The following is a 27,342-nucleotide window of genomic DNA, read 5'->3' on the forward strand; positions in this document are numbered from 1 at the left end:
TGGCAAGGTGTGTTCCCTGGTGGTCCAGACACACTGGGTATTAGCCTCCAGAAAGATTACCTTCTGCATAGCTCGTGTGCCTGTTGGATATGTGTTCTTACAGGTGGCAGTGTGTGTACGAGGACGGATGAGTTTGATGTAGCGTGTATCGGTTGCATGTCAATGTTTCTGCTTGGCAGTATAGATTGAGAAGGGATTTAAACAGAAAGAAGTGATTTAGCCATAGATTTGTTGTCATGGTTAGTGCTGCTATTGTAGGGATTCCATTGGTATGGTTGGTGCAGGTTTGGCACCAGGCTACTATAAATGGTTGGTTTGTGTAAGGTAGTGGGTTTCTCCCACTAAAATGACTACATTCATGTGATCATAGATGGGAAATAGTTTGAGTTAGCATCTTTGCTTAGTTATATGGCAGGGTTGGTTTGGTGCAAAAGTGAGGCTGTGGAAATAGATTGTATTTAGTGTAGCAGTGAGTTCTTGGACATGTGTGTACCTATTACAACTTTTATGTAGAAACAGGTCTCAAGGTAGTTTCTGTCAGTGACGGACGGTCTGGAGCAGTTTATGTTTTTATAACCAGTTGGTATGTGTGAAGATTTAGGAAGTTTGCATTAGCTGGATGTCAGAATGGCTAAGATTACAATTCCATGCATCTCACCCATGGGGGTGGTAATATCTGATGGGGAGGGGTTCTGCTTTATTTGATACAGCAATCTGTGCCACATTTAAAAACCATCTTTTGCATTAACACACTGATGCAAATATAGGGAGTAGCACCATGTAGAAATACAAGGCCGGCTCATGATCATCACATATTTTCTTTCAATTATTGCATCATAAATTCATCTACTAGATTGGTTGGTCTGTGGTTAGTTGTGAATCTTGCAGCACTGCAGGAGTTTTCATGGCAGAGAGGAAGTGGGAATGGATGAGCCTGGGCAGCAAGGAGTAGGTGGGAAAGGACAGGTTTTGTGTGGTGCTGTGTCACTGAGGATAGTTGTGCTCTATGTGGTAGTGGATTCATGGGAATAATCAGGTTTTAGTGCCAACACTCTGAAAGAAAAGGCCAGTTTAGCTTGGCTGTGGTTAGTGTGGGTCCTCATCGGGCGGCTGGTGGCAACGGTTTGATTTCTCTTGGAAACAGTATATGTGACTAGTGAGTCTGAGGTGGCTTGTGCTTGTCAGGGGAACAGCTGGTTTTACAGAGGCTGTGATTATTGAGAGGTTTCATGTGGCATTAGATTGGTGGCAATGGTTTAAAGTGTTGTTGTCATAGGGGAGTTGCATAGCAAGGCTTGCTTTCCACTCTTTGGGTGGCATTACCTCCTGTCCTCGCGTTTGTTGTCATGATAGCTGTTGAAGCCACTGATGACGGATCCAAAAGGGCAGGTGTAGGAGAACGGCTCATCAAAGTTGTTGACATAGGGGCTCCATGCACATGAGGCTGGTCCACTGAAGGTGTTCTTGCAGTAGAAATCCCACTGGCGGTCCTCTTGCTTGTTGCTATGTTGACTGTAAAGAAAATGAAACCTGGGTCAATGAAACACTCCTCGCTGAGGAGTCTACTAATAACAAGTGAAAATGGTTAGAGTATGAAGCATTTTTTAAACTACTTTTATAAGCTTTAGGACTGTGGACTGTGCAATGTCGAGTGGTGCTCATTACATTGTGGACATATTTAAGATCATCAATTAGAGTACAACAGAACACAACCAACAAACTTTAAGAAATGCATTAAGCACATAATCACTCTACTGACCTCAGGGAGGCACATATGAAACTCATCTTTGATTGGTACCTATATCCCTCTAAATTGCACCGCATCTTCCCCACTGCTTCTGATAAATGTTGGAGGGGCTGTGGGATGTTGGGAGACTTTAGCCATATATGGTGGGAGTGCCCCACCATCAAGCCATTCTGGGCTGAGATCCTATCCCATATAAAGGACGTTTTGGGTTACCCGATCCCGGACTCCATGGCCTTTGTCTTATTAGGGCTTAGAGACTCGCTGCTCGAGCACCAGACTAGGGCGGATAAGCGTGTTATGTGGCTGTGTCTGGGTGCGGCTAAGATTACTCTAGCAGCTGCGTGGAAGTCACCATCTGCCCCCGCTATTTCCTTGTGGCATGCCCAATTGTGGCGTCTGTTGAGCATGGAACGCCTCTCTGACATTTTCCTAGGGAATTTTAAGAACTTTATGTGCCACTGGGGCCCGCTTGTGAGGTTTCTGTCCCGGGGTCTGCCTTCAGCAGTGTGTCCATCAGCGCTGCGGTCCCTTCATCTCTTCCAAATCTGATTTCAAGAGTGTCTGTAGTGCTTTGTATGCTTGCTGGTTGCCGCCACTGGGGGGAGGGCGATGTTGGGGAGGGATGAGGGAGGGGGGTCGTTGGGGAAATTGTATCTTTCTTCCTTGTTCTTTCTTTGGGTGCGACTAGCTCCGATTGGGGATGGCCACTGGCTTTGGGTGGAGTCCGGGCTGCTCTTTCTATCCGAGGATGCCGCGTCCACTGTTGGGATATCTGTCCTGAACAAGGGCCTGAACTGAGCGGACGCTCCCCCGTTGCTTTTTTTGGACTATTGCCAGCTCTTTGTGGACTCTAGAGCCTTGCTGCCCTTCTTCTGCGAATGATTCCCTCCCTATTTTTGCGCCCCCTGTGTGGGGTTTTGTGGCGGTATGTCGCCTGTCCTTCTCACTTTCTTTCCTGATTCCCTTCTTACTGTTTCCCTACCCCCTTACTGTTTTATCTGATATACTGCAAAATAAAAATTTTACAAAAAAAAGAAATGCATTAAACCTAGTCTAGTGATGACATGCATTTCTATTGGTGGTTGTTATCTGGGACCTCCTCCCAACAGAACAGCATGTCGGGTGGATGTCTCCATACACAAATCAGGATGTCCCAAACGGTTATTGTCATTTATCAGTGCGATACACCGGAGAGTACGCGGCAGCATCTTTCCCAAACTGTACACTTTGATCATAGCCATGGCCTAGCGCATGTATTCACGTTCTCGTGGCGGCTTTCATTATTCTTGTTGGGTAAGGTTAGCAAGATATTGTGTTAGATTCAATTCTGCCCTTTGTTTGTCTTTACAATGTGTAGCGTGCATCGTTTCAAGCAATTGCCCGTCTCTGTAGATCCTTCAGCCATAAATGTTTAGGAGGTGCAATTGATGCCTTCTAAGACATGGTCATTCTCCTCTTAGCTAGGATAAATGCAAGGCCAATAAACTTGTTTGCACAGCTGTAATTCCTAGATCTAACAAGTGTCTCAATGGGCGGGTTTCGAGCTGCGTCTGGCATCAGAGGCACTAGTTTATTCCGGTATTCACTAATCAAGGGACAGCCTACATCGTGTGGAACACATCTCTGGTGGGTTTGGAACATGGGCAGAAATCTCTGTTATACATGCATCATGTGTACTTGTGGGAGAGGAAGGCTTGGTGCAGGTAATTAAATTGGATAAACTTGACCCTGGCGTTTCTCGGCATTATGTTGGTATATTGCAGAGTTTATATTCAGTCAGTGTCAAGTAGGGTCCAACAGAGTTTTATTTCTCATAATTATTTTCATTTTGTGATCTTCGTATGGTTGAGTTTCAGGAATATTGCTCTTCTGCCTAGCCCTTAAGTGGATGTTAGAGGCAGAAGGTTAGAGGTTGATGCTTGGTTTTTCTCCCCCCCCCCCCCCATGACAAAGAAGCAACTCTCACAAGAGAATTGCCTGTCATAAAGTAACCTGCTCTGCTCTGCTCTGAAATCAAACTTTTTTCATTGGTTAAACATATGGTTGGTACAGTACAGGATGCCTGTGGCTATGAGTCCTGCAGCTCTCTGTTGGAGCCTATCTCACAGTCACAGCCTCATTGTTTTGTGGTAGGTACCATATCAAGGTTTCCAGACGGTATAGTGGGGGTAGTGCCCATGGGTTTCACACATCTCTGTCAGCAAAGCCCTATGGTCAACCTCCGACATGTGGAGTCAATCTACCATCATCCAGCAAAGCCTCGTATGCAGGGGTATAGGTTCGGGGGGGGGGGGGGTGAAACCCACCAAATAACTGCATTATTGGCTTGGTAGTTGAGTATGGGGGCTCTTAGTTGGATCCACTATGCCTCCATTGATTTTCCACTTTGCTATATATACAAACGAGTAGTACATCTGCACCCATAGAAATACTCGACCCTAAAGTATTTACAATGTACATAGATATGCCTAAAAGGAGTACTTAAGTATTTGATCTGTAGCTGGTGACTCTCAGTGAGTTTTAGGTATTCAGGGTCATATTTACAATGACATGTCGGAGCACAGAGCTGGGCCAAATTTGCCAGCGCCACGCTCCGACATGTCCAAAACGCATCGATATCCTGGATTTACAACAATATGGTACACCCCTGTGTTTTCCCCAGTGCTGGTGCCAACAATACCTGCCTAACGCCAACAAAGACACCCTTGACAAAGTGCAAGGGTGTCTGTGTTGCAGGGAATGATTATTTATGTGCAGGAAGGAAACACATAACAGTGATTTGTTACTTCTATAAGCCCACATGGAAGTATCAAATCGTCATTATTTAATGATTGTTTATGTGTTGAAAGGCACATTTACCCGCCAATAAACTATCATTAAATGCGTTTCGCTCTTTCTGTGTGCGATGCATTATGTAGCACACATAGAAAAAGCAAAAATGAGGAGTAATAATAGTATTTCTCCTTGTTTCGCCATTGTAACACCTGGTCTTGCTTGGTGTTAGTTTTTGACGCTGCCTCAGATTTACAGATCCTTGTAAATCTGGGGTAGTGTCAAAAAGCAATGGATGTTGCGGTGAAATGCCCACCATAACTCCCATTGCACGCCCCTTTCAGGCTATGTGATTAGTGTAAAGGGGCTGTACATAAAAGGCGGCATTATACCACAAAATGTGGCTTTAACCCCTTCCTTGCTGCCGTCGGCCATTGGCCGACGGCAGCACTACCTCTCCAGTGCTGCCGTTGGCCAATGGCCGACACGGCCCGCCCGTTTTGCGGAAGTGCCGCACTGCGGGAAAATCGGGGCCGCAGTAAACGGGTTAACCCTGCTTTGCAAATGTGGAGAAGGGCATAGTGACACCAGAATGTTGCTAAAAGTGACCGTCTGGTGGCGCTATCCCCTTGTAAATATACCCCTCAATCGCATCCAAAATATCCCTTCAGCTGAGGATGTCTAAGGAAATATACATCTGTATATAGGCAAGAACTTCAAGCCTTGTATCTCACTAGACTCTATACCTAGGTCAGCACCAATATTTGTTACTGCTCAGTAATGTAAGGGTCAGTGCTTATCTTCCCTTAGCTCATAAAGCCTCATTGACCTCGGTAGCCCTCAGAGCCAAAGATGAGAGCACCAAGCTTGGTACTGAATTTACGCAGGGCATCACTGGTGACCTATGAATGAAGGGGCGACGGAGGAGGTTGGAAACCAGTTATCGTTGTGAGTAGCAATGTTTACAAGGGTTAACAGTCTTAACTGAAAATACTGAGGAAGAGAGAGAATTCCACCAGCATGCTTAACAAGCATTGGTAAAGGCATTAGGTTTCACATATGTGATTAATAATAAGCTGTTTTTGTTGTAAGTTGTAGCTCGCTGAGTAGTGTTATGATTTGTTTATGTACAAAAATGAAATATATTGTGCTGTTACTGGTGGTATAGTGGGGGTATAGCAAAATGTTGGGAAATGAAATGAAAGAGGGAAATGATAGAATTAATTGATGTACTAGCAATATTATGTGTTTGGAGGAGTTCTGACAACTTTTGGGCTCGGTGCCACTGCACCTGCAGCAACATTCAAATCATGCCCCTAGTGCTTGCAAGATAACTGCATTTGTGACTGCCTATTTAGTTGTAAAATATAGCAATATTTGGAGTTTAGATGATTTATGACAACTTTTGGCGCCAGTACCACTGCACCTGTTCCACCATTCAAATCATGACCCAAATGCCTGTAAGGTAACTGCACGTGTGACCGCCTGTTTAGTACTTTAATATAGCAATATTTGGAGTTTAGAGGGATTCCTCAAGCTTTGTGCCCCTGTGTCAAGGCATCCTCTGCATAATTGAAATACTGACTCTAGTACCTGCAAAGTAACTGCATTCATGATTGCTTGTTTAGTAGTTACTTATATAAATATTGGATGTTTGGAGGAGTCTGACAACTTTTGGCCCCGGTGCCACTGCACATGCAGCACCATTAAAATCATGACCCTATTTACTGCAAGGTAACTGCACTTGTGACTCCATGCTAAGTAGTCAAATATAGAAATATTAGGTGTTTAGTGAGGCGTCACAAGCTTTTGGTCCTGGTGTCATTGCACCTACTGCACCATTGACATTATGACACCATTGCCTGCTAGATGACTTCACTTGAGACTGTCTTGTGTAGTAGTAATATTTTGCAATAATCTGTGTTCAGTGGGGTCCTTGGAGTGTTTGGCCCCAGTGTCACTGCAGATGGTTTCTCTCTGAGGGCTTTGGGACACTGCCCCTGTTATATTCAACAATAAGTGCTCAGCTCATATCATATTTAATTTTACAAAAATACCCCTTTATTGTAGTCTAATACTACTACTCTTATTTTACTTCTAGAAGAACATGAGGCACTGTCTGCCCCACCCACTGATACCACCGCTGTTGGACGTCACATGATTGCTCCCCGGGCAGACCCGAAAAAGTCTACGTGTTTGATGGGCTGACAACCTCACAGCCCTGGTGGTTGTGATGTTGTGGAAAATTGACAGTGATCGATGTTAGCATTTAGCTGAAGACATCTTGTTTCCAGCAGCCATTTTGCCTCCCATGTGCTCACCACGTGCTCCTTCCTTCTTCACGGTTGTTTGCCTTTGTGCTCTGCTCAGAGACCTGGCTATACTTAGACTCTGCTATTCTGCACATGCGCAGAGGAGTCTGTAGCTGTCCATACACATGCTTTAGTCTGTAACTGTCAGGTTGTTTTTACCGGAGTCAGCAACTGTTGGCTCCTCCTTTACTGTTGACTGTGCATTTCTGTATGCCCATCTATGTATGTAACTCTCCTATGTGTGCTTGTACCGCCTTCTTTTGAGCTCATGTGTGGGTATAAAAGACCCATGGTTCTTCTACTCCTTGTGCTACTTCATACACTACCGAAGGGTGTTATGTAAATGTAGTTCCACCTCATGGGGTTTAATAAATATCTCTTTTGACCTTTCAGTTTCCGTGCCAACTTCTATTTACTAGTCTGAGGACTTGTGTGCAGAGAAGGGTGAACCCCTAGCACTGGTAGCCCTGGCTGAGGTCCACCCTTACAATGTCATCAGCTTGGCAAAGACCTAGCTGCAAGGCGCAGTCTCCAGCTCTTGATTGCGTGGAGGTAAAGTTAGCCCCGGGCGTTTTAAATACAAGCCCAGGATCGGTAACCCTCCACGTCAATTAGAGAATGGAGAGCTTGCCACCCCATCCTTTCCCAACTCGTTACAGGGCGTGGTGGGACCCACCCTGTGAGGAGTTAGGAAAGGTAGTGGCAGGCGGAAGCCAGGAAATTGAGTGGGCGCAGATTCGATCTCAGACTGCTTTCCACATGTGTGAGTCTGCAATGGCAGTTGGAGTGGTGGAAGCAGCAGCCATTTTACTGCGTCACTCGAGACGGACTGCATTTTAGAGCCGAGGAGGCAGTCTATCCAAGTCCAGTCTTAATCGCACTACAGGGTTGCTGTCCGGAGTGGGGCAGTAGGATTGTACTGATCTGTGCGAACTCGGGTAGTTCACCAGGTACGGTCCAGGTGGGCATTTTTTCACTTATATAGGCCAGTTTATGGCCTTGTCATCGCATGGATGAATGTCGGGGTGGGGAGAGGGGGCAGACACACAGTGCAAAGTGTTAGCGTTTGTGATATATAGGCTGTTGCATTCTTTGATGGAAGAAATAGCTTCCGACTGCAGTTGGGGTGCTCCGATTTGATGATTTTTTCCAGGCCGAAGAAGTCAATGTAATGTTCTTGCACTTAAGCACTCGTGAAATGCTGTGCAGGGTTTGTTGGCCTTGTGCCGGACTTGTTGTGGGTTGTTTTGACATGCATTTTGCGATTGGCCACAGGCGCAGTCTGTTATTCCGTCTGCCCCTCATAAAAACACGTTGTGATGTTTGTGATAGTTTTGAAATCACGAGCGCTGCCACATTGGGAACCTTGTGAGTCTGAGCTCCCTTGAGTTTAGTTAATCACGAGAATAACAGACAGTGGCTCGTGACGTCAATCACTGCTCTTGAGTCTGTTCTGCACGGTGGCGATCATGCTCATCTGATGGCATTACCGGTGTGTCAGCTGTATTAGAAGATAAATATCACTCACAGTTGTTACCGATAACCATTTCTTTTGCCCTTTGGCATTTGGCTGAAACGCATTGTTATGCTAAGGCAAATAAGGCCTACGACAAATATTCCCTCTGGTTTATTCTGGCTTTGCTCTTGTGAGTGGCGGTTTGCCATCCACACAAAGGACATGTTATTGGATCATCTTTTCTTTGAAAACATTGAAACAATGGTGTTGGACCCGGCCTCGTGGCGTGGTCCTCGCTGATCTCCGCAGCTCCAGATCTACGGGTGAAACTGATTCCCGTCCACCCAGAACCGTACATGACACTCCTACCCCGGACCTGAGATGAGCCCCCAGACCGCGTGCCTGCACCCGTGCACGTGACCATCAGACTCCATGTTTGGCCACCCCGGCCGGCCGGCCGGCCGGCCGCCTTCTTTCCTTTCGGCAGCCCCGGGCCACTCCTGGCTACAGCCAAACAAGTGCGTCCGATGCACCCAGATCCGCCCAGGGGGTGAACAACTCCCCAATTCCTCGAAACCAAGACCTCCATCACACCTCCGGCCCCCTTCCGAGGAACTGGTTTCCCTCACACCTCTGAACTATCCCTGGGGGGCTGGTTTCGATCGCACCTTGGGCCTCCTAGCGAGCTGGCTCCAGGCCTTGATGGGCGTCTGAGATTCCCTGGACGCATGGTCCAAAGCATCAAAGAACCAACCGCCCAGACAATCGGGCGCCTGGCCCTCGGACCTCCGGCCTCCTGCCTCTGAGGGTCCGGACATCAAAGAACTCCAGTACTATAAGACAGCCTGCCTTCCATCTAGTCGGCAGTTGTATCTTGGACAAGAAAGCCCTGCTGATCTGATCGCGGCTGACTTTGAGGAGAACAGACTCTGACCCACCGAGCCCTGCTGACGTCGTCGCGGCTCATCCTCGAACCTACGGAACGGCACCATGGGGGCCCTGCTGATGCTGTTGCGGCCCCCCTCCTGAAGGACAAGAGATCTGAACCATCGGGGCCCTGCTGACGCTGTTGCGGCCCCCCCTCTCGGAACGCGAGACCTGAACCATCGGAGCCCTGCGGACGCTGTCGCGGCTCCATCTGATTAGGAGTACGACGGAGTACTCCTGACCAAGCCCTGCTGACCTCGTCGCGGCTTGTCGAATACTCTGGTCCGGCTGGACCATCGACGCTACCCTCACTATCATCTTGAACCAGAAGTGAGTAGGACAGCAGGTCCCATCGCCAGCCCCCGTACCCCCCAGTTCAAGGATTGAGAACTGTGCGCAGGGTGCGTTGCGTGCCAGCTGGCCTCCTAAGACTGTCCCGCTTCCCCGATCCCTCGGGACTTTCGCGATCCCTCGATCGCTGTGTATTGCTCCCTAGATTTAATCTTGATAAAGTCTTTCTTGATAAAGAATCACAGTGTAGTGTCCGTTCATTAGTGTGGTGTGTCGACAGTGTGCACGATCAGTCCTTCCCGGCGGGGACTCCCCCCCTCGATAAGACTCGGCAGTAATTGTGGGAGAGGAGGTTCCAGGTGGTTAGGAGAATCCTCTTGACCCCTGCGGTCACCGCCTTCCAACAAATGGTTATTGTCTACTACAGTTTAATGTTGTGTGGTTGTGGTTTACTGTTTGTTAGTGGTATTATGCAAGGGTACGGATTAATTTGTGAACCTTAGAAACATAAAAGATACTACATGTGTGAAAGGGCGCATTATCATGGTGAAAATGTTTAATCACATTGTAGGTCATTGGTGGCTAGCTGCTTCTTTTAAACTTCATAAATAATTCTTTGCTAGAATTTCTTCTGTTGTGTACAAGTGACATGTTCATACTAAAGGAATCAGATAGCAAATAGGTACAATTACAATTTGTTGATGTCCTTGTAATTTTAAATTTCTAACTCAAAAGGCATGAGGCCATCAATTAAAAGCCGAACTGCGTTACTTACCCTAGCTTTGACAGAAGGTGTCCATAAAAGAGTCAAATTCTAGTTGGGGTAGTCCCTAAAAAGGACAAAAGGCCCCCACTCCATTTTCATCATCTGGCCCCTCCTCACTGTGGTTCGTTAAAAGTGAACATGGTGGGCTTTCACTGGAGGTCTTTGAAGGAGATTTGCATACCTCCCTATTGGAGAAGTTCCTTAGGGCCTAATTTGTTAAAAAAGCACGGGGAACAGTTGTTAATGGTGCAACCATTTTATTAACTCCTCCTTACCGCTTGAGTGAAAACGTGTGCTCATGAGTCTGTGCAATGTAAACTTTTAGTCAAGTGTTGATATATTTCAGCCCCTTAATCTAAGGACCAATCAAATCTTGAGGCTTCATCAGAACTAGTACCCCCAACATCTATCTCAACACCATTAGGTGTTGGTTCTCTAATTGTGTGTCGACGAAAAATAGAAATAGAAGATAAAATGCTATGCCAGGTGTAAAATAGTTTCTAGTGGTAATACCATGTAACAGGTGAACTGTCCCTGAGTCTGTTATTCGACTATCTGTCTGCAAAATTGAATAAACAGCTATTAACAGAAAACAGAAATAGCTGGTCTCTCTCTTTAGAGCGTCAGAGCAGACAAAAAACTATGGACTGGAATGTCACCCAGAAAGATAATATTAGCCAAGATTAATCAAACAATCCATCCATTCCTGGAATGTTTTTCTTTGTGGCACTTATGCCATCAACCTCAGAAGGATGAAAGGCTCAGCAGATCCCACCTGTACTCAGACATGTGCCAATCATGGAAGATGTGTCAAGAAGCCTTTGACCTGAACTTATTTCCCATCTTTATTCAATTAACCAAATTAGGGTCTATGTATGAAAGTGGTCTATGCTTAAGTTGATGGGCATGCCTTGCCAACATGCCTCGTATTGGGATGGTACAAAAAGGCCTATTTGGCGTACTCAATGCATGTTATGCCAGTTTCTCCTCTTCCAGCGAATACAACCTTCACATAGAGATAACAAGCGTTTTCCTCTGTTTAGTTAATGTGGCATTGTGCGTCTTCCTACCGTAAATTCTTTAAGAATTTAACTTGCATGTTTCACAGGTACATATGCATATATAACACACATGTTATCTAACAGGTATGCTTATCAAAGGTAGGGGACAGGTAATAACTGAACTATACTTTTCTATAAAAATTAGGGTCCACCTGTTCTGACACTGCTGAATATGTTGTTTTAATTAGGGCGTTTTCTGTCTTCCTTGCAGATGTGTAGATATAACTCTAAGAGACCCTTCTGCTTCCTTTGTACGTCCGTATGATGCATGAATTTTGTTGGACACTGAAACATGTTGACCCTGCCTTGTTAATCAGCCACAACATGTTCACAGATATTTCAAGCGTGCCTAGGGCATATTATTAAACAATGACCGAGTCATTTGATACATTTTGAATATATCCTTTTATCACAAACACATATGTGATACACCGTTCAGAGGACACAGATCCATTTGATTCTCAACACTGAAAGAGCGTTAGGATAACAGCTCATTACAAACTTTTTCTGAGTCCATCCGTGCATATAAAGTGACGTCTGGTCCAGCTGAACCTCTTTAGACTCTCGCCCTTTTCAGTTCTTTAGTTTTTGGTGTCCTCATTCTGCCAACTCTCTTGTTTGGACTCTCTTTTCTCCCTATACCAAAATGTAGCTGCCCTTGGGTGAAAATGGGAGAGCTAGAGATGCCGCACAAAGATAGTTCTGTTTCCACTTCCATCTCCGTTCACATGTGGGGACCCTCGGAAAGTAAAGATATTGGAGAGGCCAGGACCGATAGCATAATTGGCTTAATTATTAGACTAGTTGTCTTCTGCCTCCACTCCATCAATGCAGACCAAATCTTAACTCTACTACTTGGGTCCCAAGCCATGTCTGATTCACTTGTATAAATAATATTTTTTAAACAAATCAGAAAAAGTGGGGGTGGGGAGGTTCTGATTTCCAGAGCCTTAATATCTCCCGTCTCGCCAATACTATGATGTTGAATATAAGTTTTGAGCTAGGTAAGTTCAGCTGATATCCATGTGAAAGTCCAAAAAATATCAAACAGGTGTTTACATTAACTGGCTTCCTAAGTATTTCTTCCAAGAAATTGCACACCCCTGACCCAAAAATAAAATTGGGACATTCTAAAAACATATGCACATCATCTGCTGCGGGATCTTTGTACCTTGGGCACTTATACGTGTTTCCAGTAATTTTGTATAACTTCTGGGGAGACCAGTAGACTCTGTAGATCGTATATAAGTGATTCCTTTTAAGCGAAGGCAGTTTTACTACTGTCTGCAACATACCAAATGAGTCAAACCAGAGTTTCTTAGTATCTTCATCTCTCTGTTCTCCCTCCATAAGCTTGTAATTTCAGATTCTAAATTGTCCTCAGCTTCCAAAAGGGCCCACTATCAAAAAGATATTTATTTTTTCCAATTAGCTGTTCTTGACCCATGTCCAGTTTTGGGTTCTCCTCCTCCTGTGTCCAATGTTGTGCAGCCCACCAAGAGCAAAGCTGGTAATAATTCAACCTGGTCAGACTACCTCTGGCAAGATTGTTAAGCACCTCCCAACTTACTAAAGTTAAGTCCTTTTGTAGATCTGCCCAGTAATATATGTCTCCTACTTTCAAAGGCTGACTCAGTTGATTTCTCAGGCATTTAGGAGTACCTGGAGATTCCCAAATCGGGGCTCGGGATGAGTAGTACGGCATCTTTAATCTCTTTCTTATGAAAAAACAGGTTTCTAACGCAGCTCTTAAAATCTTCAGCCTTACTTTTTTTCATTTATTTGGATCGCCGTATTTATAAAGAAAATGTTGCTGACCTTGGTTAACATCTCCTAACATGGCTTCAAATAATAGTCCCAATATTGAACTATCAGTCTTCTTAGCCAATTTGCGAAAATGTTTAAAATGGAAAGCATAGCAATAAGTGAACAAATCTGGTAAAGCCAATCCTGTTGAGTCAAGCCTTCTTCTAAGATTTTCTATGCTATTCTTGGGCCCTTCGAGGCCCAGATAAAGCTACCGATTTTTCCCTGTAGCTTGGCTATATCTTCTTTCCTGAATAATAAGGAGATGGAGTTGTGGAGGTTTAACCTCCCATAGATGTTTAATTGTAGGTTCGCATATCGTGACATTAAACTCATTATCTCCTTACTGGCTTTCTTCCAGTTCACTAACGGAATGTCCTCTAATTTCTGAGATAACTGTAAGCCCAGGTACCACATTTGGTTTTTAGCTCCCTGAGTCCTCGACTTCGGTACAGACCTGAGAAGGGCTTCTGAAATAATGGAGTGGAATAAGAAGCCCTTCTCAGTTCTGTACCTTGCCATCTTTTGTGGTTGTGCGACACCTAAAGAGAAGGTGATGCCAAGCACAAGACATACAAACCATGTTTTACCAATACCTCGTCAAATCCTTGGAAGGACCTGATTTTTCATAAGGAGTGAGCTGGGAGGGAGCTGCAAGAAGTGTGGAGACCAGGGAACACCAAGGGCCCGATTCACAGAATGAACTTAAGACTCAATCCTAAACTTACTACTATTTTGGTATTCGCAGAATGCACTTACTACTTTTGGTATTCACAGAATGAACTTACTACTTTTGGTATTCACAGAAGTTAGGATTTTGTCTTAAGTCTGTCTTAAGTCTGTCTTAAGTTTGTCTTAAGACAAACTTAAGACAAAATCCTAACTTCTGTGAATACCAAAAGGAGTAAGTTCATTCTGTGAATGGCAAAAGTAGTAAGTGCATTCTGTGAATATTATTATTATTATTATTATTGGGACATTTGTAGAGCGCTGCGATTACGCACACCGGCGTGTCCACGCGCTAAAAGTGGGAGAGGCAGCTAGCAGGGGACACAGAAACTGAGCGGACAATTATTTAGTGTAGAGAAATGTTTTAAGTTTCGCTCGGAACCTAGCCTCCTCCGGTTCCAGGCGCAGGTCCGCTGGCAGTTTATTCCAGTTAGTTGCCGCTAGGCATCTAAAGGACCTACCTCCCATGCGGGCTTTCTTGATTCTCGGGATCCTCAGTAGGCCGCCCCCTGTGGATCTAAGCGCACGTGTTGGATTGTACACTTCGATCAATTTAGTCAGAGGGTCGGGTGCCCTGCCATTCAAGATGCGATGACAGGTGCAGAGGGCTTTGTATTCCACTCTTCTCCTCACAGGGAGCCAGTGTAGCTGCTGGAGGGCCGCCTTAGAAGGCGCCCTTTTAGGCAGTCTAAGAATCAAACGCGCTGCCGCATTCTGCAGCACTTGCAGGCGAGCCATGCTTTTTTCTGGAGCCCCCAGGTACAGCAGGTTCCCATAGTCCGACCTAGCTGTCACCAGAGCACGAACCAGGGTTTGACGGGCTTCAATCGGGAGTAAGTCAAGGACTTTCCTCAGCTTCTTCAGAATCCCGAAACAGACTCCCACCACCCGATTTATCTGGGGGCCAAAAGTAAGACCCGCATCAAACCACACCCCCAAATTGCGTGCCTCTTGGCAGGGGGTTAAGGTTGGTCCAAGGCAGGATGGCCACCATGCCGACGACCAGGCAGACTGGGCTCTCCCCACCACCAGCACCTCTGTCTTGCTGCCGTTCAGTTTCAAACAATTGATGGCCATCCATTCGGCAAGATCTTTCATGCACGAACGGAAGCCATCGGCAGCAAGACAGGGCGCGTGCGATAGGGAGATCACCAGCTGCGTATCGTCGGCGTAAGAGACCAGTTGGAGGCCATGGCTCTCCACAATCGAGGCAACAGGCGCGACATACTTATTAAAGAGGGTTGGGCTCAATGACGAGCCCTGCGGCACGCCCTGGCCCAGAGGCACCCCCTTTGAATAGCAGTCTCCCTGCCTGACTCGAAAGCTTCTCCCATTGAGGAAATCATGGATCCATCTCAGCGCGGTACCAGAGATGCCACCTCTGTTCAGACACTGTAGCAAGATGTTATGCGCTACAGTGTCGAACGCCGCGCTGAGGTCCAGCAGGATCAAGGCCATAGTTTGGCCTGCATCCACACCCTCTCTCAGATGTTCCGTAGCCATAAGAAGGGCGGACTCGGTAGAATGTCGTGGCCTAAAACCAAACTGCGTCGCATGGAGCAGTCCCCACTCTTCCACGTGCTTCATAATTTGGGTATTGACCACCTTTTCCGCCACTTACCATAATAGTAGTAAGTTTAGGATTGAGTCTTACGTTCATTCTGTGAATAGGGCCCATAGAGTTTGTAATTTGAATGCTGCTTTTTGAAATTTGTTACATAATTGATTAAAAAATCTGAATTGATAGATATCATTTTTTTAAAGCATACCCACTTCTGATTGTTATATTTAGTGAGATTCTTTTCCAGCTGCACAACTAAAAAGACACATTTGCAAGGTCGCAGACATCAATATTTTCATGCAAATAAGCAGAGCTGAAAGGATGGTCAGATAAAATGTCAGAGCATTAGTAATTCACAAAAGGCTGCATGCCTTCCTGCTGCTTTCATGCCTCCTTTCACTTACTGATATTTCAAGGTTAGCGCAAATCCTGGGCGAAGATTAGTCCTGGCCATGAATATACTTTACATATCAAAGGAGGAAGTGGCGATGGAACGTGTCCACGTAAACACAAGGAGCGGATTCAATCTCCCCAACTACAATTAATAAACAAAATAGAATCCACCCATATGAGAAAGGCGAAAATAGGAAAAAGGTCTGGAGTTGGATGTGTTTCCTACAATGGTGGGAAGCACGTGGTGTTCATTAAATACCCCTCGCACACCAAAAGGGCCCTTGGTCTCATACTTCATCGTAGGTCCTTCATGTCCCTCTACGGAACGCGGCGTGCTACTAACCAGTGGGTACGCGGGAGCACTGATGTAATCATTATGTGTGGTGTGCGAGGGTAGTGAGTGGTAGGGTCAAGAGTGAATGGTAAGTGAGTGTTAAAAAATACCTGGCATGTGAGGGCTACAAAGAATTTTAATAAACCTCCGTGCTGGTATTGTTAAAATAGTGTGGTGGAGGTTTTGTGTATTTAATGTACATAACCTCCTGTGTGCGTCGAAATGTTTCGAAGCCTTAAGCTTCTTCTTCAGGACGGGTGCACAGATCCCTACCCTACTCACATGTGACAGTCTAATAGCATCTGTACATAAATAATATTATGTGTAGAATATAGCCAAATGTGCCTACTTTAGTAATCGGGCTGGAACAAGGTAATACCTTCAATGTCAATCTGTAAAATAACACAAAAGTACAAAAGGGATATTAAATAGGTGAGACAGTCTTGATGTGGAGATCGTGACCTGTAAAGGTGAATTACACAGTGTCTAGACGTAATTGTCAATCTATCGGTGTCAGTGCAGTGCCCTAAAAAAAACAGGACAAATACTGGACAAACCAACACTTAACATAAAACACACACTCTATAATAATCCAAATAATCGCAGTAGTACTTCCCAAGGGATGGTACAACCAAGTATAATGGGATAAAAGTAGGTAGAATGCATACTTGCTAAAAATGAAGCCAGTGACATCATGAGCCTGCAAGAACGGAGGGGACATTATTGTGGACATTATTGTGGTGCATGCCAAAGAGTGCTTTGCATTTACAAGGCATTTAGTCAGAGCGACACTATTGCATAGTGACCTGTTTCAAAATTAGCAATTGTCTCCTACTGCAGCTCTCAGTGAAACAGTGGAAGCATATCCAATGCTAAACAAGTCAAGATTGTGCACTGAACTATCAATCCTGTATGGAAGACAGGACTTTCATCAGGCTACAGGTGGTGCCATGGCTTTATATCTATTTGTATGTCAAAACAACTTACAGAATACTTTTTCTGAGACTCTTAAGTTATTGAGAATTGTCATTACAACACCTATGACAGCATCGGAGGCTGAAAGATGCTTTTCCACATTGAAGAGGATAAAGACATTTTTAAGGATCACAATGACCCAAGCTCGATTAAATGCATTGGCCATGCTGTCAACGGAAAAGGAACTAATAAATCAGATTCCAGGATTCAACAAGAGAACTATTGAAAAGTGTGCTCACATTAAAGAACAGCATGCAAACTTTCTATATAAATAGAAACCATGGAAATGCACGTGATGCTGTGAATCATTGGTGCTAGCAAATATAGTTGTTTACTTTAACATTAAATAATACTGTAGGAACCTTGTATTAAAGTAAATGCACCATGTATTTAATGTATGTTTCAGTATCTTGCATCACTTGAGAGGAATTCAGACTTATCATTATAAAGCCCCATAAGCTTTGTGTTGTTTCAGGGTATTAGTTAATGCACCTCTCTCAAACTGTTGTCAAAGTTTCCCCGCAAATATGGCCCAGTTTTGTAAATACCATACTCTGGCAAGATTTAGACTAACTTACAAACTACAGACAGACAGACTGTGACCATGTACCTTCCATGACATACTTAAAGATTGCGCATAATCAGCTACAGTCAGTCTTGTAAGAAATTACAGGATTATGTTTTTTATTGGTCTCATCTTTTCTGAGGGTATTATAGTCTTGTTTTGCAAACTTTATCTGTACAGCAATGTCCTTTAGGAGAAGGAATTTTCTTCTGGCTATCAGTTTGATGACGCTGCAGTTGTTAGCTCGTTTCCTAATTGCAAACTCATTCACTGTAATGTTTGCTGTGCTGGTGGAGGCCTGTAGAATCCTGGACATAGTTTTTTATTACCATATCTATCACTGAGCATCATATAGACTGATCAGGAGGAAATTTGGAAATAATATTACTTAATTTATAATGATGGGCTTCATTTCTGAATGGATATGGTTTAATATCCTCATCAACTGAAGAGCAGACTAGATTTTATACCATTGCATATCTTTATATCTACACATGACTCATTACCTCAAACATAATGCTCAAAACATCACACAAATGTTCAAACAAATACCTAAAGGTGGCAGCACTTCATGTTGATCAAATATGTTACTTTAGCAGAATCTGATTCTAATCCCCATCTGCAGTGATGCAACATCTGTAAGAGTGCACTTACATTTTCATGCAAGTGGTCTGAATGTTAGCTCATGGATTGATAAATGATGTAACAATATTTGCTTGTTGGCACATGTAGTATTATATACTAGTACTATCTTGTTGATGGCTTCATGGGTGTTAGATGATATAAATGTGTAAACCCATACAGCTTTGAGAAAGTTATGTTTCTTCTTTGCACCAATACATATTTCATTTAATTATTTATACAAGTTTTCTAGAGTACTGGTTAACCACAGTCTTTTTTAGAGATGTACAAAGTATTTAACGTTAAAGTACATAACATATGTCTTGTACTATTACATTTTCTCTACACAAAGATTTTGGTCATCTTTCTCTAAATAATGATTTTTGAAATGATTTTACCTTACTTGATTGTTTAAATGTAAATCTATATAAAGTATTCTACATTACTCATTGAGCAACTGGCTTTGGGGTGATGGATATTTACTTTTTGTTTTTCAACTGTAAAGCTATCCGGCTCAAAGTTTCGTTGACTTTCTATAAGATTCCATAATTTCTTTTCTTCGAAATAAGATTTCTTCAATGTGTAGCTAATGATATCATATGAAGATTTCATTCACCTCCTGTGTACTTGGCTTTGAACAAATAATTCATAAAGGAAACAGACATGCACTAAAGGTAGGGAAAACATTTTATGTGTTGCATGTATATATTTTATCTCTGCTTATTTCTATGTGTTTTTTAGTTTATACGAGTTGCCTATATGCATGATATTGAGTTTCAAAAAGTGAACACTAACCAATATGATATTCTAGGGAATAAGTAGGCATTTGACTCTGTTGGACCATCTTGAATGCACTTTGTCTTGCATTTGCACTGGCTCAGTAGACAGATCCATCCTATGTATGCAACATTATTAAAGTATGCCCACTACTCTCAAACTTTATAAAATAGACAGGGGGTAGTGGTGGCACAGACAGTCGCACATCAGAAGAACAAAGAAGTGTGAATTTTGGTGGGTGATGGTAGTGTGACAATTTTATTTGAACCTGTGTGTACCTTAATAATTTCTGACACTATACAGTTATGAACAGCCCAAAATTGGTGGGCTTGTGGGAGTAGAAATTGTTCACCACTGCATTTCATGTATATAAAATTATAAATGTGTCAGGAGGGACAGGCCATTTGTTGTTTATTCCACCTCAGGAACAAGCCAAACCAGCGACCGCTGCACGGGGTCCTTGGAACATTCAATGGAGGGAGCGAGTGGAAAGGGGCGACCACTCGGTCCCCCCGCACGTATGGCAGAGTACCACGATCCCCCCGGGAAGCCATCTTGGGCGGGAGGCGTGTCTCGGCTGGTATGCCCGAAGCGGCGTAGCCGGGGCGCGCCTTTTCCCGCCCTAGAGTGGGCTGGCCTAGACACTGACGCAGCTGGCCACGCCCTCGGGGCAGGCAGGGGCGGGTTTACGCCCGCCCTGAAGACGGATAAAAGGAGAAGCAAGATCCGAAGACATCCTCTTGTTCCTGTGCTCTGAAGCTGCACCTCCTCGCTGCACGTGAGCTCGAGACGGAACGAAGAGCCAATTTTGAGCGTTATAATCTTTCTTTTGTCTTACAGATACTCTGTCGGAGAAATGCCCAAGAAAGGCGGAAAGAGAATGACTACTGAACAGATGCTTCGGGTCCTCATGAAGGAGATGACCGAGCTGAAGAAGCGGGTGGCGGAGAGAGAGGGGGAAGGGGGGCCGGAACGTCCTTCGGCTGGAGCAGCCCCAGGAGGGAGAGCCAAGAGGCCACGGAAGGGACCAGCTGGGGGGGACGTCCCGGTTCCCCGGACTCCGCTCGAAGCGCCAACCCCGGTACCTGTGGAGGGGAATCCGATTCCCTTGGTGGTCACCCCGGTGTCCAATGAAGATATGCCGCCCGAGCTGGCAGCACAACTTGCAGCGTGGTTGGGCGAAGGTAGTGAGGGCGCCACGGCTGTCGACGCGCAGGCGCTGATGAAGCAACTGCGTGAGAAACGGGAGGCAGCCAAGGTCTCCGCGCCGGCTGCAGTAGTTGACAAGACACAAGGGACGAGTACGACCGCAGAGGCAGCGTCCGGTGCAGGTAAGCGGCCATTGCCGATTGCGAGGGATGAGTCAGCACCCTCTCGTAGAGAACAGTTGGGTCAACATGTGCCTTTGGCGATTAAGGAGAAGATTTGGGCGGGGGAATATGTGAACATCTTCTCGTTGCTTGTTGATCATTATGAGGTGGAGCATGTTAAGGGCCAGAAAGACCTCATGCATCCGAGTGTTTGGCGCGCAAAAATGGCCGCCTTTAAAGTGAATGAGAGTATTGGCAATTGGGGCAAAGCATGGGGGATTTTTACGTCAATCTTAGGGGAACGTAGGCCCGAATTGCTTTCCGAGTTACCGACCTATCAGTCACGAATCATGGGGTACTCGACGTCACACCAGGGTAACCATTGGTTCTGCTACGATAATCTTTTTAGAAAGGCTAAAGAGCACAATAAAAGCTTAACCTGGGACTGTTACGATTCTTTGACATGGGATAAAATGAAGGAGACAGGTATGTTGAAAATGCCATTGGTAGGGAGTAATGTTGGCGAATCCTCCCGCCAATATGCGGGGACGCCCTTTCGATCAGGTGCGGGTACCGACGATCACTCGAGACCTGCCAGCAATACGGGGAAAAGGGGGTTCTGCTGGAATTTCAACAGAGGTAAATGTACTAGGCCCCAGGGATCGTGTAAATTTAGACACGAATGTAGTGGGTGCGGGTCGTCCCATCCTCAGTCCACGTGCAGAGCCAAAACGGGTGATAACGGCGGTAGAGGAGGCGCCAAACAGGTCTAACATAGTCCGAGGGGCGCCTTTACCTACCCCGATTGATACCTTGGCAATGATTCCATGGCTCAGTGAATACCCGGATCGTACTTCTGCTGGGGTGCTACGGAACGGGTTTTCGTATGGTTTCCGCATCCCAGTAGGGGACTTTCAGGGTGTGGAGAAGTGTAAAAATCAACTTTCGGTCCTGCAGCATACGACCGTGGTACAGGATAAGATCCGGAAAGAGGTTAGTCGAGGTCGGGTTGCCGGCCCGTTTAGTATACCCCCGGTGCAGAATTTTGTTTGTTCTCCTTTAGGGGTGGTCCCCAAGAAGGACCCGGGTGAGTTCCGACTGATTCATAATTTATCAGCTCCACGTGGTCTTTCTGTGAACGATGCAATAGATCCAGAAGTGTGTTCGGTGCGGTACGCATCCTTTGATGAGGCCGTAGCCATTTTGAATCGCCTGGGGCCCGGGGCGCTGATGGCGAAGTCAGATATCGAGTCAGCGTTCCGACTGCTCCCGGTACACCCAGACGACCAGCGTCTCCTAGGTTTCATGTTTCAGGGTCACTATTACATGGATAGGTGTATGCCGATGGGGTGCTCTATATCTTGTGCCTATTTCGAGAAATTCAGTAGTTTTCTACAATGGGTCTTCACAAAAAGGACGGGTTTCCAACATGTAATGCATTACCTTGATGATTTTCTGTTCCTTGGGGCAGCCGGGGATCTCGAATGTGGCCAGGCCTTGGCCGAATTTTGTGTGTTAATGAAGCAGTTTGGTGTGCCATTGGCACCAGGTAAGACGGTGGGTCCTACGACTTGCCTCGAGTTTCTGGGGATCGAGTTAGACTCCAGTGAGGGTTGTTTTCGTTTACCAGCTGACAAGGTGGGGAAGTTCAGGGCAGCCCTACAAATGTGCATAAATGGATCTAAAGTTACGCTGCATCAATTACAGCAGTTGGTGGGACAGTTGAATTTTGCCCTGAGGGTTATACCGATGGCCCGCCCCTTTTCCCGTTCTATTGCCCAAGCTATGGTCGGCCTAAAGGAGGGTCATCATCGCACGAGACTATCGGCTGAGGTCCGCCAGGACATGCGCATTTGGTTAGCATTTCTGGCGGATTGTAATGGTCGAGTCGTCTGGAACAAACCGGCCGTGTCCTCTGAAGAGCTGGGGCTATGGACAGATTCGGCAGGTAGCATAGGTTTTGGTGCCATCTTCGGCACAAAGATGGCCGGCATGGTGGCATGACAATGGACTGACAAGTAATATTGCTTTCCTGGAACTTTTCCCCATTTTGGTGGCCCTGAGAACCTGGCCCGAAGGGTTCAAAGATCACTCTGTGATATTCTGGTCCGACAATATGACCGTGGTCGAGTGCATCAATAGCCAGGCAGCACGATGTAAACTGCTTTTACGACTGCTCAAAGAAATTGTTTTACTGTGTATGCGACTGAATGTGCTATTCAGAGCAAAACATGTCCCGGGTGTTATGAATCAGGCGGCTGATGCACTGTCTCGTTTTCATATGCAGGCTTTCTCGGGTTTCCTTCCCACAGCGGACCCAGAGCCGGCACCCTTTCCCGAAGCTCTCTGGTCTCTCGGTGCCCCGAACTTCGTCACCTCGTGGGAGAGAGCCTAGCACCAAGGACAAGGAAGGCATATGAAGGGGCGTTTCGGTCCTATTTAGCCTTTTTGGGGACTCATAGAGAGGGGCTTTGGGGCCACGAGGAATGGGTAGTGAATTTTCTGATGTCCTTACGTAGGGCTGGGAAATCGGTGGCTACGGCCCAAAGGCATCGTGCTGCCATTTCCTTTGTTGCCAGGGCTCATGGTATCCAGGACCCGACAGCGTCTTTCGTTGTACAGAAAGCGCTGCGTGGGTGGCAACGCCTTGAGGGTCGCAGAGTAGATGAGAGGCGCCCGATAGGTTTGGATAGGTTGGCCCAGTTGTTGGCCACACTCCCTGCCACATGTTCATCTCAGTTTGAGACGGTGTTGTTCCGAGCCGCTTTTACGCTGGCATTTCATGGAGCGATGCGGGTAAGCGAACTGGTGGCAAGGAACAAACGGGATGTGACAGGGGGTTTGTGCCAGGAACACGTTCAGATCAGAGGAGAGACAATGGCTGTCTCCTTTGTCAGGTCCAAGACCGATCAAGATGGGATGGGTGACTGCGTACTCATACGCAGGATTCCCGGGTCCTCCATGTGTCCGGTAAAGTGTTTAGAAGACTACCTAGCACGAAGGGTGGCATCATGGGGGGGGACCTTGTTAAGACACGCGGACGCCACCCCACTGACGAAATTTCAGTTTCAGCGGGTGCTTGCGATGTCAATTGCCGCTGCGGGCTTGAACCCGGGCGAGTTTGGGACCCATTCCTTTCGGATAGGGGCTGCTACGGAAGCTACAGCTAGGGGTCTTAATGTTGAACAAGTGAAACGAGTGGGGCGTTGGTCCTCCAAGTGTTATAAGAGGTATGTGCGGTTGCACATGTTGTGAAGCTGTAATGATGTACTCACGCTTCTTGTCTTTGTTTGTTTTTCAGTTGCGCAAGCCTACGAGGCGGGGCGAACTATGCAGTCGACCCAACACCGGGCCAGCGGTCAGACATCACCGGCTGCGGAGAAGGAGGTGTGGGTCGTGGGCCACTCATACGTGAGGCGTGCCGCGGACGTATTCAAAGCAGGTGACATGATTCACGTAGCTGGGGAATACGGGTACAGGGTGTCCTTCTACGGAAGAGGCGGGCTCTGTATTGACCAGTTTCAAGAATTTTTCGAGGGTTTGTTAGGGCGGACGAGGTCACCGCCGTCTATAGTCATAGTGCATCTAGGGGGCAATGATTTGGTCACCACCGGTAGACGACTTCTCCTGGAGGCAATGCTTTCCACAGTAAGTTGGTTGGCGAGGAGAGTTCCGGGGTGTACAATTGCGTGGTCACATATGGTCCCACGAAAGGTGTGGCGAGGGGCTATTTCTGTTCCTGCTTTGAATCACTCTGTGAGAAAGCTTAATAACAAAGTGAGTAGGTTGTTCCGTTCCAGGACATTGCATTCTATTTCGCATGGCTGTATTAATGATGACAGTATGTATTTGGGGGATGGTGTGCACTTGTCTCGGGTGGGGAATGAGTTACTCATAGGAGACTTCATAGCATGGTTAAAAACGTTAGAACATGACCTTTAGGTAGGAGCTTTGTGGGGGGTCCGGATAGCCGGTCAACTATCCGGCCTGTGGCGGTAAGGTCATGATCGGTGAGCACTAATTGGAAGATCCCTATGAGTGGGCGTCACCCAACACGGATGGGAGCGCTCGGGAGAGGTGGCCATTGGCCCCTCAACGGGGAGGCGGTCCCTTCTAAGGATGGGTCGCCGAAAGAAAAGGAAAGGCGGTCAAGGCCCCTTCCTGTGTAGGAGGGGTTACAGCCCCCTCCTGGGGAATTTCCCGGGGCCAGTGACGTCTGCGACGGCAGATGTGGTAAGTTGTGCGGGGTTTGGGGGGGGGTCTACGCTACCTTCTAGATACCTCACACGAGTTCTCGAACGACCTTTAAGTGGCGTCGAGTTTTATTGGTGCCCCCCTCAAGTCAAAGGGAAATTGGTAGTTGCACTTGAGGTACGCCTCAGTGCTGTCGCCCCTCACAAGTGGGGGGGGTATTTGTGGTTAGGGATCTTGACACCGGTTACGACCTTGCCGTTGGCCCTTAAACGTTAGGATGTACAATTTCATAATTTCTAGTAAATGTTTGTAGGATGTTAGTTCGGCTAGGAGAACCTCTGTATTAGAGAATCTGTTAAGGTTAGCCAACATCGCAATGTGGTAATGAAATTGTACATAATATGAAAACGTTGATTTAATGTGTTAATTTTGTTTTAATAAATACGGCCGGGAGGGTCACTCCCTCCCTCTTCCAAAAACTTCAAGAACTGTTTCCGGTTTCCCTCCTTTGGGAATTGTGTTGAGAGGGGGTGGCGGGTATCTCAGCCATATGTAACGCGGTGTAATTAGGAATCTGAAGAAGGCCCACACCGAAATGCATCATGCCTGTTTTGGTGAATAAATGCTGCCTAGAAATTCCCTGCTGTGTCCATGGGTCTTTTCTTTGGAATGACTTTCTTGCAAATTTTCATGCTCTGGCCAGTAGCGCCTGTACAGAGGACCCGACCCGTCTTAAAAGAGACCTGTGAAAATATTGGCAATGTGGCAGATTTCTCCAAGGTATTGGACTTTGCAGGCCCACCTCAGGAACAGGCCAAACAAGTGACCGCTGCGGTTAGCAGTCCGTGACTGCACGGGGACATGGGATCATTATATCTTCACGTCAAGGCCCTGTTTGAGATCTGAGCTTGGGGTTGAAGCATTGGGGACTCAAGGCAGCCACAAACACCTTCATTACGGGATCCACTCGGTAAAGATTAGCCTCCTCTTTCTCATGCTTGGCACATCAGAGCTCACAGAAGTACAACACGGCTCCGTTACCAGAGATATGCAAGCTGGGATTTAGAGTCCTTCAACATCGCGCTGGAGCTGCAAGCAATAACGAATTGAGCCTGCTGCACTCCATTAAAGGGAGTGCCTTGGAACATTCAAAGGAGGGAGCGAGTGTAACCTGGTGTAACTGGGCATCTTAAGAAGGCCCACACCTAAATGCATCATGCCTGTTATGGTAAATAAATGGTTGCCTAGAAATTCCCTGCTGTGTCCTCTGGTCTTTTCTTTGGAAGGACTTTTCTGCATATTTTCTTGCGCTGGCCAGTAGCGCATGTACAGAGGACCTGTCTTAAAAGAGGCCTGTGAAAATATTGGCAATGTGGCAAATTTCTCCAACGTATTGGACTTTTGCAGGCTCACCACAGGAACAGGCCAAACAAGCGGTCGCTGCGGCCGGCAGTCTGTGACTACACGGGGACATGGGATCATTGTATCTTCACGTCATGGCCTAGTTTGAGATTTGAGCTTGGGGTTGAGGCGTTGGGGACTCAAGGCAGCCACAAACACCTTCATTATGGGATCAAATCGACAAAGATTAGCCCCCTCCCTCTCTTGCTTGGCACATCAGCGCTCAAAGAAGCACAACACAGCTCTGTAACCGACACTTAACGGAGAAATGCAAGCTGGGATTTAGAGTCTTTCAACATCGATCTGCAGCTGCAAGCAATAATGAACGGAGCCTGCTGAACTCCAGCCAATGGGAGTGTCTTGGAACATTCAAAGGAGTGAGCAAGTGTAACCCGGTGTAACTAGGCATTTGAAGGAGGCCTACGCCAAAATGCATCATGCCTGTTATGGTGAATAAATGGTTGCCTAGAAATACCCCGCTGTGTCCTCTGGTCTTTTCTTTGGGAGGACTTTTCTGCATATGTTCAATACTGTACATATATTCAGACAAAAAAAAGATTTTTTCAGAAACATTTCATGTAAAGACAGTTATTTTTTCAAGGTCCAGTTCTTGTTGCTGGAAGAACAGAAGAGCATGGTGAAATAGAAACATGACCACTGACGCATGTTTCGGTACCTTCATAACGTCTTCAAGGCTGCAGTAATAGTAATAGCATTCATGAATAATTGATTTAAGATGGGGTTGGTATGATATTATATTGTAATCATACTGGTGACTCAGTATTGTTTTGTCAGGGGGAGATGGCACCTGTTGGGTGTCCTTAGAAAGCCCTCACCCACCAACCTAGTTGGTGGCATGCTTCATCATCGGGCCCACCCAGTGACACCTAGCGTGTCCCGGGTGTGCTACGACGCCTGGCTACAGCGGAGCAGGTATGTCACTGTGTGTGCGGTGAAGGGTGTTAAGTACGTGAGTTTAAAACGGCTTGGCGGGGGTCCCAATACCCGAAGGGTAAGAATACTTTATTAAATGGGCCTCCGCCAGCGGTTAAAAATAAGGCAGTGGGACGTTGGAGGCGGGTTACGACCTCCTACGTCCTTTAATGTGTCAACATGTTTCAGCCAGTGCCTTATCTGTAATCTGGCTTTCTTCAGGACTGGTAAAAATGTGTGTGGTTAAAATAGGGGATGTGTAGTGCAGGCTATGTGTCTACACGCCCTAAAGTGTATCTAACTGTGAGAGGGGGGATTCCCTTCTCAAGATCACGCTGGTTTTATGTAGGTCAGACTTCAAGGTTATTGAAGTGGCATGGGGTTGACCAGGATTACTGGTCAGAGCCGGCG

At 46.1% G+C, this 27,342-nt stretch overlaps 1 protein-coding gene across 1 annotated transcript in view; it reads right to left on the reverse strand.

Annotated features, from left to right (window-relative positions):
• LOC147734762 (hemagglutinin/amebocyte aggregation factor-like) overlaps positions 1-27,342 on the reverse strand; it is an 87,471-nt gene that overhangs the window by 40,757 nt on the left and 19,372 nt on the right. The window contains exon 3 of the mRNA XM_086953044.1: positions 1,324-1,512. Within this exon, the coding sequence (XP_086809170.1) occupies positions 1,324-1,512 (189 nt within the window). The remainder of the gene's footprint in view (positions 1-1,323; positions 1,513-27,342) is intronic.

Source organism: Lissotriton vulgaris, chromosome 1_2 (assembly GCF_964263255.1).
Source record: "Lissotriton vulgaris chromosome 1_2, aLisVul1.2, whole genome shotgun sequence".
NCBI classification, from domain to species: Eukaryota; Metazoa; Chordata; class Amphibia; order Caudata; family Salamandridae; genus Lissotriton; species Lissotriton vulgaris.